Raw genomic sequence first — 13,159 nt, 5'->3', positions numbered from 1 at the left:
TTCGCCATACGTTTGTGGGGTGCATGCGCGTTCTCCGGAGGGAGAGCGTTTTGGGGGTTTCGCCGCTGACGGTGCGGTGAGTGGCTTTTCCCCACCATTCCTTCACCGTTGTCTGTCTTGGCGTCCCCTTTACCTTTTTTTTTCTGCACTGTTGTTTGTTTGGTGTGCGGTTGCACACCTTCGAAAGAGGGTGCAGCATGCATCCTCATCTCTTTTGAGGTGCATGCGCGTTCTCCGGAGGGAGAGCGTTTTGGGGATCACCGTAAACGGCGCGGTTGGTGGCTTATTCCCCGCCACCTTACCTTCCGTGTCCGTGTTGGTGATCCCTTGTCCCTCTCTATGTTCCTATCCCTGGTCGACTGCTGGCAGCGTTCCGTTAGTGTTCCTGCTGTGTGCTGGGTAGGAGTGTCTGTTGGCAGCGGCTGGAGTAGGGACGTTAATAGAGAGTGGACGCAGTGTCAGTGCGGTCTCCTCGGGCTGTTTCTTTGCTGGTCTCTGGTTCCTGTGTGTTGCTCCAGAGGCTGGCAGTCGGATCCTGGTTCCTGTGTGTTGCTCCAGGGTCTGGCAGCAGTCCTGGGGAGACTCGCTGGTACTGATGCTGTTTCCTTTATTTTCCCTTTCTCCTATCCCCTTGTTGGGTCCCACACCAGTTTCCTTTTTTTTTTGGTGGGGGGGCTTTGAGGGGTGGGAGTGTCACGACCATGGTCATGGTCGTGACTCCTTGGGAGCCGCATGCATTTGCCCGCGGTCTGGTATTGTCAACCACAGGTGAGGGCTAGTATCTTGCCTCATGTGTGGTTGCCGCTGGCAACTTGTGGTTGTGGAGCAGCCTGAGCTGGGCTGGGCGGCTCGCTGTCCATGCATGTGGTTGTCTTTGGTAACGTGTATGTGGTGTCTGTTATCAGTGCAGCTATGGTTCTGGCTTCCTGTGTGTTTGTGTGCTGTGTCCTTTTATGTCTGTGTGTGGACTTCAGCACTTGTGTCCAGGGATCCAGTCAGTGTGTCTGTGGCAGGTAGGGGTGGAAGTCTTTCATTCTCCTGCCATATCCATAGTCTGTTTATGTTTATATCCCCTTGCAGCTCATCCAGTTTTAGACTCCTGTTTCTCCGCATCCAGGAGGAACAGGTGGTCTACCCAGCTCCTAGTTCAGGGATCAGCGGAGGGTGAGTAGGGATCCGAGGTTCCTGAGCATGAGCCCTCCTACCTTCAAGGTCGGCTCATGCAGCTAGGAGTCAGGGTCAGATTAGGGATGCGATAGGAGGTGACCTGCTCCCTAATTCTGTGGTCCTGGCCGAGCAGCCACTTACATCTCCTGGCATCGCACGGCTGAGGGTTTTCCCCATTCTCAGCCGTGACAGTATGACCACAAGGGTGGCCCTCACTGGCAGGTGGTATAAAAGTAGGAGGATGACTCCAGCAGACCATGGCTGAAGTACCCCCCTGACTACTGCTCTCAGCAGAGGCTATATAGGCCCAAGTAGCCACACCCACGCAGACACACCCAGTGCTCACATACTAGGAAGGGATTTAACCCTTCTCACACCAGGGAAGGGAAGACAGCCACTTAAAGGGGACGTGCACATATAAATAACCTCGTGCACAACAAACAGACAAAGTGCATACACAAAACTACACGTTGCCAAAGACAACCGCATGCATGGACAGCGAGTCGCCCAGCTCAGGCTGCTCCACTGCCCAACAACCAGAAGTTGCCAGCGGCAACCACACATGAGGCAAGATACTAGCCCTCACCTGTGGTTGACAACAATACCAGACCGCGGGCAAATGCATGCGGCTGCCAAGGAGTCACGACCATGACCATGGTCGTGACAAGAAGGGAGACATAATATTAAGTCGGGTGGTGAACGTGTTTGCTATGCTAGGAAAAAAAATATGCCTTTAGTCCTACTGGGGACTGATGCCGAAAAGGCATTTGACAGAGTAAGCTGGACTTACATGAGTAGCGCGTTAAAGGCCTTTGGTTTCCCACCAGATTTTATAACAGCTATTTTCTCCTTGTATTCAGCTCCCACAGCCCGCATTATGGTAAATGGCTCCCTGTCCGACCCCTTCATAATTAAAAATGGTACGAGACAGGGTTGCCCCCTCTCCCCCATGCTCTTCATATTAGTTCTAGAAACATTGCTGCTGAAATTTAGACAGGACTCTGTCATCAAGGGACTCCAGCTAGGGGGCTTCATGCACAAGATGGCAGCCTTTGCTGACGATTTGCTATTGATGATCACCAATCCTAGTGTAGCCATGCCGAGGGTATTAGATATCTTCAAGACCTTTGGAGAAATCTCCAATTTTAAAATTAATCTTGAGAAATCTGAGGTCTTAGGGGTCTCGTTATCTCCCACACACCTGAGACGGATTAAAACTTTGTCCCCTTTCAAATGGCCTACCTCTGCGATAAAATACTTAGGAGTATTAATTCCAGCTAACCCCGCTCACATGTTTCGCCTAAATTACTCTCCCCTAGTAGCGAAAATACATACGTTTTTGAATAAATCCTTGATGCCTAGGATTTCCTGGATAGGAAGGAAAAATGTGATAACTACATACATACTCCCCCAGTTATTATATATGCTTCGTTCCCTGACAATCTCTGTACCTAAATGCTTTCTAGAGAAGCTGAAGACCAGTATGGGGAAATAGCTGTGGGCCAATAAGAAAGCTAGGTTACCCTACTCCCTACTGACGCAAAAGAAAAAGCAGGGAGGGATTTTGCTTCCAGATATATATGCATATGTCCAGGCTATACATTTGGAGAAGTGGTTAGCTTTGGTCAGACCATGTGATGCACTTTTACATATACGCGTGGAAAGAGCAATACTAGGGAAACAGAAGGAGCATTTGTTATGGCACAAAGTTCCCACACTTGGCGCTTCAGAACTTATAAGTGAAATTACCAAAAGCACTATTAAATGGTGTCAGAAATCTCCTGCGCTGAATCTTGGTAACAACCAACTGTCCCCAGCAACTCCACTTAACATGTTGCCTCATGTGCTCTCTGACAAGATGGTTGAGACTAACCCGGTGTGGGAGTCAGTCTCTGAGCTCAGAATAGGAGATATCTCAAGGTCCCTGGCCTCATCTAATTATTACAAATCCCTTTTGGGTGAGGAGCCGAGGGTGGGAACTGCTATTCAAAAATGGGACTTTGAAGTCACGTGCAAGAGGTTTAAATCATCTAAACACCTTCCACTGACAGACCCCACCTGGCTAGAGACCATGGCTCTATTACCAAAGCTGCTACCTAAAAGTCTCTCACTAATATACAGACAGATCTTAGCAAAAAGGGACGATCAACCACCCCCTTACTTGAGGGATTGGGAGTCTGAATTAGGCATCAGATTAGATGAGCCTAGTATTGCGTTCATAATGTCTCACTCTCATGGGTTTTCCAGGTGTGTCCGGGTTCAGGAAAACTCACTTAAAATCCTCACAAGATGGTACCGCACGCCTGAATATTTGTATAAGATCCATCTAAATACGACAAGCGAGTGCTGGAGATGTCTCGGGGGCACAGGCAACATATCTCACATTTGGTGGTTTTGCCCTAAAATCAGGCAGTTCTGGATAACCATAGAGGAAACCATTAATAAAATCTGCCCGGACCACTTGACGCTCAGTGCACCTTTGATATTATTATGGAGACCTGAAACTAACTTCATCCCCCATAAAAATGCTTTGCAGACCCACATGATTACAGCAGCCAAGCTCCTTATTCCTGTACTCTGGAGATCCCCTGACCCGCCAACCATATCCATGTGGTATGAGAAAATGAATCACCTATGTAGGATGGAGGAGTTGGCGGGCTTGAGCACTTACAACAGACGGGGGTTCCTGGACACTTGGCAACCTTGGCTGACGCATATTAGAGAACAAACGGGAACCGGAACTCACACAGACACTCTAGGAATTCAAGATCCCCTAAACAGACAGTAAAACCCCGGGACCTTTGGTACCCCGGAGGTATGACAATACAGTAGCTGTGTAGCTCTTTCCATCCCCCCCCCCCCCTTTTCTGTAGGTATTAGAATGTCAAAATATGAGACTATTGGGTGAAATTGAAAACAACACCAGTAACTCCACGTTGCGTATCATCATCAGCTGAAATCAGGATTATAATGTGATCATACCCGACCATATTCCCCCCCCCCCCACCCCCGCCCTCATCAGTTTATGTATTTAGTCTATTGATTTTTATTCTGCTTAGTCATTGGAAACTGGCCTCTCTCAGATGACCCAAGCTCCAGTGTCTAACACCTGTCATTTTTGTGAATCTTGATGTAATGCCTTTTGACCAGTTGCACTGGTCCTGCCTTTTCTCCAATGACGTTTGACATGATATTCATATACTCTTTGTTTTCATAAATAAAAAGAGATTGATGAAAAAAAAAGAAAAGGGGATGTCTAATTCCCATCTGACTCTTGGAGGGGTAAGAGGGGAGTCAGAGAATGTGCATTTGTCTTTGACAGGTAGTACACGATTTCTCCTGACTGCCGAGGTGGCGTTAGAGTCCAAGACTGTGGGGATTGAGGTGTTTAATGACAGTGGGGCAGGGGTGAATCTGATTGATGGTCAGCTCGTCCGTATGCATGGGTTGTCACCGAGTACATTAGAGAAAAACAGTTCCGTTTTTCCCATTATTCTGCACTTCTAACTCAGAAGTGTTTGTCTCAGATGGTGCATGACATCCAATTAGGAGTTCATCTTGTGTTTTGTGATGGAAGGTGTGGCAAAAATAACCTCGCCACTGGGTTTTGGAGGGGCCTGGTTGCCAGCCTCTTGCCCCAGGATTATGGGCCCTCCCATCAGCCCATGCAAAACTTAAACCCCATGGCGATTTGACTGTGTTTGTGGCATCTGAGCGCTCAGATCCAAGCCATATGGGGACATGTGGGGTTTTGAGGTGTGTGACAGAACCATCTGTCTGTGTAATTGTATTGTATGTTATGTGAGGGTACCCAGATAGCTCATTTTATTGTATTCATCTTGTCTGAGTGCCATTCACCTAATAATATGCACTCAGACTTGAGCTATCTGGGAATATGTTAAATGTCTGTGTTTGCTGTGAGGGTGTGACATTGTGTGTTTGGGTGGTGATTCCTGTCCTGTTGTTCCCACATGTGTATTGGTGATTTCCCTTTGTCCTGAGAGATAATTGAATTGCTCCTCGGGTGTCTCCAGGGCAGAGAGGAGGAAACCATGATGCATTGTGGGAATGTGTTGTGTTTGTGTATCCTGAGTGCTACGTATCTGTCCTGTGTCACAGTCTTCCTTCTGGTCCCCTAGGGGCGTGTACACCAGATGGGGACCTGCATAAATACGGACGGGTAGCCGTCAATAAAGTGTTCCTGTTTTACACTCAACATAGAGCCTCGTCTCATGTGTGTGGGGATTGCTATACGTGTATACTCCCCTGGCTATTACTCCTAGCTCTTGTAAGAGCTGTTCCTGGTTCCTGTGGTGGTATCGGTGTCGAGTGGAGTGCTTGGAGTCCTCGGGAGGCACAGGGAGCATTTATCAACGGAGGTACCCGGTCGGGGTGCTAGGAGATCCGTTACAGAAGGTCTCACTGCTCCGTTGGCTCTGGGTTTACTGTGGTTAAGCAAGCATAATCCAACCATCGATTGGCAAGTTAGACAGATTCTGGATTGGGATGATTATTGGGTTGATAATTGTCTGAATACGTCTTTTTCTGTTTTAACCTCTTCAGGACACATGACGTACCGGTACGGCATGTTGTCCTGGTACTTAAGGACACATGACGTACCGGAATGTCATGTGTATTTCCGATCACCACCGCCCGGCGGGCGGTGATCAGAACAAGATGCCTGCTCAAATCATTGAGCAGGCACCTTGGCTAAATGCGCGGGGGGGTTCCGTGACCCCCCTGTGTTGGTGATCGCCGCAAACCACAGGTCAATTCAGACCTGCGGTTTGCGGCTTTACCTGCGGTTTGCGGCTGCTGGCAGCGGTGGCATCGGGTCCCCATGCGGCTGTAGGGGGGACCCGATGGCATGGAAGGCAGCGCGATGCCTAAGGAAGGCATTGCGCTGCCTTCCGGTGACGAGCCGGTGAGATCCAGCCCCCTGGATCTCACAGGCCGGAAGCTGTATGAGTAATACTCACTGTATTACTCATACAGCCAATACAGAAGTATTGGAATGCATTGTAAAGGATTAGACCCCCAAAAAGAAAGTTTTCCCCCCCAAAAATTTAAAGTTTCAAGTAAAAATAAACAAAAACGTTTTCCCCAAATAAAGTTAAAAAAAATTGGTAAAAAATAGGGGGGGGGAGTATACATATTAGGTATCGCCGCATCTGTATCGACCGCTTCTATAAACATATCACAGGACCTAACCCCTCAGATGAACACCGTAAAAAATAAAAAATAAAAACTGTGCTAAATAAACCATTTTTTTTTGTCACCTTACATCACAAAAAGTACAACAGCAAGCGATCAAAAAGGCGTTTGTTCACCAAAATAGTACCAATCTAACCGTCACCTCATCCCGCCAAAAATGAGCCCCTACTTGAGACAATCGCCCAAAAAAAAAAATATATGGCTCAGAATATAGAGACACTAAAACATTATTTTTTTTGTTTAAAAAATTATATTATCGTGTAAAACTTACATAAATAAAAAAAGTATGCATATTAGGTATCGCCGCATCCATATCGACCGGCTCTATAAAAATATCACATGACCTAACCCCTCAGATGTACACCGTAAAAAAAAAAAAAAATTAAAACTGTGCTAAATAAACAATTTTTTGTCACCTTGTATCACAAAAAGTGTAAAAGCAAGCTATCAAAAAGTCACACGCGCCCCAAAATAGTGCCAATAAAACCGTCATCTCATCCTGCAAAAATCATACCCTACCCAAGGTAATCGCCCAAAAACTGAAAAAATTATGGCTCTCAGACTATGGAAACACTAAAACATGATTTTTTTTGCTTCAAAAATGAAATCATTGTGTAAAACTTACATAAATAAAAAAAAGTATACATATTAGGTATTGCAGCGTCCGTAATAACTTGCTCTATAAAAATATCACATGACCTAACCCCTCAGGTGAATACCGTAAAAAAATTAAAATTAAAACGGTGTAAAAAAAGCTATTTTTTGTCACCTTACATCACAAAAAGTGTAATAGCAAGCGATCAAAAAGTCACACGCACCCCAAAATAGTTCCAATAAAACCGTCATCTCATCCCGCAAAAATCATACCCTACCCAAGGTAATCGCCCAAAAACTGAAAAAATTATGGCTCTCAGACTATGGAAACACTAAAACATGATTTTTGTTTGTTTAAAAAAAGAAATCATTGTGTAAAACTTACATAAATAAAAAAAAGTACATATTAGGTATCGCCGCATCCAGGACAACCTGGTCTATAAAACTATCACATGATCTAATCTGTCAGATGAATGTTGTAAATAACAAAAAATAAAAACGGTGCCAAAACAGCTATTTCGTGCTACCTTGCCTCACAAAAAGTGTAATATAGAGCAACCAAAAATCATATGTACCCTAAACTAGTACCAACAATACTGCCACCCTATCCTGTAAAATGGGGTCACTTTTATGGAGTTTCTACTCTAGGGGTGCATCAGGGGGGCTTCAAATGGGACATGGTGTCAAAAAAAACAGTCCAGCAAAATCTGCCTTCCAAAAACCGTATGGCATTCCTTTCCTTCTGCGCCCTGCCGTGTGCCCGTACAGCAGTTTACAACCACATATGGGGTGTTTCTGTAAACTACAGAATCAGGGCCATAAATATTGAGTTTTGTTTGGCTGTTAACCCTTGCTTTGTTACTGGGAAAAATGGATTAAAATGGAAAATTTGCCCAAAAATTTTAATTCTGAAATTTCATCTCCATTTGCCAATAACTCTTGTGGAACACCTAAAGGGTTAACGATGTTTGTAAAATCTGTTTTGAATACCTTGAGGGGTGTCGTTTCTTAGATGGGGTCACTTTTATGGAGTTTCTACTCTAGGGGTGCATCAGGGGGGCCTAAATTTGGACATGGTGTCAAAAAAAACAGTCCAGCAAAACCTGCCTTCCAAAAACCATATGGCATTCCTTTCCTTCTGCGCCCTGCCGTGTGCCCGTACAGCGGTTTACGACCACATATGGGGTGTTTCTGTAAACTACAGAATCAGGGCCATAAATATTGAGTTTGGGTTGGCTGTTAACCCTTGCTTTGTAACTGGAAAAAAATGATTAAAATGGAAAATCTGCCAAAAAAGTGAAATTTTGAAATTGTATCTCTATTTTCCATTAATTCTTGTGGAACACCTAAAGGGTTAACAAAGTTTGTAAAATCAGTTTTGAATACCTTGAGGGGTGTAGTTTATAGAATGGGGTCATTTTTGGGTGGTTTCTATTATGTAAGCCTCGCAAAGTGACTTCCGACCTGAACTGGTCCCTAAGAATTGGGATTTGCTTCTAAACTTCTAAGCCTTGTAACATCCCCAAAAAATAAAATATCATTCCCAAAATGATCCAAACATGAAGTAGACATATGGGAAATGTAAAGTAATAACTATTTTTGGAGGTACTACTATGTATTATAGAAGTAGAGAAATTGAAACTTGGAAATTTGGTATTTTTTACAAATTTTGGGTAAATTTGGTATTTTTTTATAAATAAAAATGAATTTTTTTTTACTTCATTTTACCAGTGTCATGAAGTCCAATATGTGACGAAAAAACTATCTCAGAATGGCCTGGATAAGTCAAAGCGTTTTAAAGTTATCACCACTTAAAGTGACACTGGTCAGATTTGCAAAAAATGGCCTGGTCCTAAGGTGAAATAAGGCTGTGTCCTTAAGGGGTTAACCACTAAAACATTACCCTCTTTTTTTATCAGTTTTTTTCCGATGTATTTTCTGAAAGTGGATGCCAGGATTTAACTCCGCATCGGGAATATGATTGTCCTATCAGCCTTATTCCCGGAGCTAAGTTGCCCAAATCTAGGTCGTATAACCTTTCTGGACCTGAAAGAACGGCCATGAGAGAGTTTGGCTAAAGGACACATAAGACCTTCCAAATCTTCAGTGAAAGCAGGGATTACTGTCCGTGATCCTTACCCCTTTCCTTTGATTCCTGATTTGTTTAACCAGATTGTTGATACCAAGGTGTTCTCCAAGTTGGACTTAAGACGGGCATATAATCTGGTCAGGATCAAGGAAGGGGATGAATGGAAGACGGCTTTTAATACCCCAGAGGGTCACTTTAAGAACCTGGTCCTGCCTTTTGCTCCTGGGTTTTCTGGCATTTTGTGAATTACATTTTTCATCACCTTTTAGTTTGGAGATGGTGGCCCTGCTATGGTTGGCTCAGTCACAAGTACAAACAAGACAAACTTGACATTGAAGCTAGTTAATGTATGCATGTATATCAAAAATGATTTGCGTAGTATGTGCTCATTTGGTGTAGAGAGAGGTGTGGATATTTGTTTTACATGTGAAATTAATTGGAGAGTTGCGCTATGTGCATGTCCAGAACACTACGGCAGGGCAATCTTTACAAAAAGTGCACATTTGCGTCTCTTATATTATAAGTAGGTTTCGATTCTTGGCTCATATTGGTTCTCTATACAGGTGAAACTCGAAAAATTAGAATATCGTGCAAAAGTTCATTTATTTCAGTTATGGAAATTAAAAGGAATTGCATTAATGCAGCTTAAAATTAGAATTTTGTGAAAAGGTTCAATATTCAAGGCTCAGGCTGGGTTCAGACCTGAGCGTTTTTGATATGCGCATTTAACGCGCGTTTTTGTCGCGCGTTTTTATGCGCGTTTTTTGCAATAGTAAACGCGCGTTTGTGTGATTGACTGCAGTGTCCTATGGCCACAAACGCGCGTCAAAACGCCCCAAAGAAGCTCAAGAACTTGTTTGAGCTTGGGCGTTTTTCAGCGCGTTCAAACGCGCTGTAAAACGCTCAAGTGAGAACCAGGGCCATAGGGAAGCATTGGTTTTCATGTGTTGAGCGTTTTACAGCGCGTTTGAACGCGCTGTAAAACGCTCAAGTGTGAACCCAGCCTCAAAGTGTCACACTCTAGTCAGCTAATTAATCCATACCCCCTGAGCAAAGGGTACCTCAAAATTGAGACTTTGGGGTTTCATAAGCTGTAAGCCATAATCATCCAAATTATAACAAATAAAGGCTTGAAATATCTTGCTTTGCATGTAATGAGTCTATCTCATATATTAGTTTCACCTTTTGAGTTGCATTACTGAAATAAATGAACTTTGCACGATATTCAAATTTTTCGAGTTTCACCTGTACTCTGTGTCTTAATAATAAAGTAGTGCATTTCTTGAAGCTATTGAGAAGGGTGGCTCCTTTTGACTTTTGCAATGGAGTCCCTATGATTTCTGTCTATGCGTATTCTGTCTCCCTCACAGTGACATTGCTAAATGTGAAGAGACTCTTAAGGAGTACAAATTATATGAACATTTCCTTAGCCTGTTGTCTCCATCGGAATGGCGGGAAGCTCAAAATGAGAAAAGAGTAATCAGGGAGGAGGCAGCAAAGAAAACATATAGAGAAAGAAGTTTGCTTTTTCCACCTGTAACAAAAAGTATGTACTTTACTCACCTAAAGTTTAGTTTTAGAACTATAGGGCTGATGTCACACCATTTTTTCTAAAATAATCTATATGGTCAGCACCATAGGTATAGTGTGTAGGTGCTCTGTGGTAAGGTAGCACTACTGTAAATCTAGAATAGAAAACTACGGCACTCAGACGTAGCTCGGTCAATATGTGTGCTTTTTATTGGTATTTTCAGCAAAACAAGAGGTACAGTCCACTGAATTACACAAAAGACAGAGGGGGTCATTTACTATACTGAAATATGACTAAATTAGGCGTATTTCAGGTGTATTTCGCAACACTCACGCCAGATCTAAAATTGTGGGCAGGGAAGGGGACAGGCTGGTAGGCCCGTCTCATTCATCATTTTGTACGCCTATTTTAGGCATAGAAAATGGTCTAAATGTAAGACAGCAACAAAGGGCCTTTATTAAGACTGGCGTTTGGTGGCTGGTGTTTTTTGCAGCTTTATTAAGGCAAAAAAAAAGCCAGCTCCAGATGTTGCATGGGAGTCTATGGGAAATATTATACTCAGGACAAACAGTCTTTATTGTAGTGGCTTTTTTTCCACACTTTTTTTGGTCACTGGCGTTTTTTTTTATTGCAGTATGCTCTGGGTGTACTAGATGTTTTTCCATAGACCTCTCTATAGGGGAAATAACCGTCACACTGTGTGACTAAAAAACTACACGAGTGAAAAATAAAAAAATCTAATATGACAGAATTTCCTGGCATTTTTTACAAGCCAAAAAAAGGCTATAAAAGTACTATGTGTGTGGCAGCACCCTAATGGAGCACAAGGCAGGCAGCAGCTTGTCTCAGCAGTGACAAATCAAGCAATCTGACCACCATGCCTTCCAGGGGCATGGCTATAGGGGGTGCAGAGGTAGCAGTCGCTACAGGGCCTGGGAGCCTGAGGGGGACCCTTGCGCCCTCATAAGACACCTGTATTATAGAAAGTGCATTCTGGTCAAGTTATACCTCTCGCTGGAGGGAAGGGGCTAGGTCGAGAATTTGTCATGATGGAGAGGTGCGGTTTCAAATTTTGCCTCAGGCAGCACAAAAGCTATGTGCTTCCCTGCCCATTGCCACAAAGCACTGAGGGAAGGGGGCCCAAGCTGATCTCTTGCACCAGGGCCCATGAGCCTTTAGCTACGCCCCTGCCTACAACACGGGATACATATTCCCTACAGTGAGTGGAGAGTAGAATATCCAGATGAGGCCTACAGTTTTCATATATCTCATTGCTTGATTACATTCCAGGCCAACATGTCAGCAAATATAATTAACTACAATAACTTTCTGTAAACTTTTGTGACTGTATTTTTCTCCCATTGAATTAATGATGCCGTAATTATTTCTATTGCAGGGTCAGATGGAAAGTTAATGAGATTATTGTCTAAAGCAGAAGCTATGAGAGAGCATAGATATCTGCCCTCTCGTATGTCATCTGTCACTGAAAGTAAGAGATCATCAACTAGGTAATACAATATTGTGCAGTGGATGTATTCCCTGTTCCTTATATAGCACCAACATATTCCACAGAGCTGTACAGAGATAACCTTCATATCTTCTGTCTCCAGTGGGGCTCAAAAGATCATTTTCATGTCTGAAACACACACCACGGTCAACTACTGTGCATTTTACCTTGAGTCTTTTCCAATGTGTGGTAGGCTCTTTCTGAACTGCAGCTGCATCTACAGTAAACATGCTCTTCTGTCTACTAGATGTAAGCCAGCATGTGCAGTGCACACTTTCCCCCACACCTTGGGCTGTCACTGCTTAAAAGGCTTTTCTAAGTCTTTACAACTGATGACCTATCTTCTGGATAGGTTATCAGTATCTGATCGGCAGGGTTCAAAATCCGGGAACCCCGCCGATCAGCTGTTTGAGAGGGCATCGTCACTCATATTGGTGATGCAGCCTTCTCATGTTCTGAGAGTGCATACATACTGTCATCTGATGTAATTTACATTATGTCTTTCACAAATGTGCATATAAATCCAAGTTAAATGTAATTGTTCCTGTAATTTGCATAGGTGGCAGCATCACATTAGCAAGACAGTTTAGTGAATGTAGGCTGGAATGGATTATTCCAGCTTAGCTTCCCCTCTGTGAGAGAAGTGGGCGTTTCCCACATCCTGCAGCATCGGTGGAGAAGGAAGCTAGAGTCAATGTGCCAGCCACCCCTGTTGGGGAAGGCTGTGTGATAGCGTTCAGGAGTCCCCCTGCATAGGGAAGACAGCAAGTACCTAGTCTCAGCTGAGACTTGGCAATATACCCAGTCTGAGCACCTTCAGCTCTGCTGGATGGAACAAAGCAGAAAACTACAGACAAACTCCACAGTACCAGGAAGAAAGCATCCCCTGAGAATCCATATGAGAGATAAGTCCAGAGATCTAGGAGAAGCCTATTCCTCCTCAGCTAGTCTGTCCCCACACAGCAGAGGTCAAATTTAAAGCAGAAGCACTCATTCCTGCCAATCATTGCCAAAATCTGCTGGGACCAAGAGACCAAAGCTGTATACTGCTTGGATG

General features: G+C 44.0%; 1 protein-coding gene across 1 annotated transcript in view; it reads left to right on the top strand.

Annotated features, from left to right (window-relative positions):
- Positions 1-13,159, top strand: part of CCDC38 (coiled-coil domain containing 38) — an 87,696-nt gene that overhangs the window by 19,082 nt on the left and 55,455 nt on the right. The window contains exons 4-5 of the mRNA XM_040413412.1: positions 10,435-10,610; positions 11,992-12,103. Of these exons, the coding sequence (XP_040269346.1) occupies positions 10,435-10,610; positions 11,992-12,103 (288 nt within the window). The remainder of the gene's footprint in view (positions 1-10,434; positions 10,611-11,991; positions 12,104-13,159) is intronic.

Source organism: Bufo bufo, chromosome 1, assembly GCF_905171765.1.
Source record: "Bufo bufo chromosome 1, aBufBuf1.1, whole genome shotgun sequence".
In the NCBI taxonomy this organism is placed as follows: Eukaryota; Metazoa; Chordata; class Amphibia; order Anura; family Bufonidae; genus Bufo; species Bufo bufo.
This window is presented reverse-complemented; position numbering and strand designations above follow the sequence as displayed.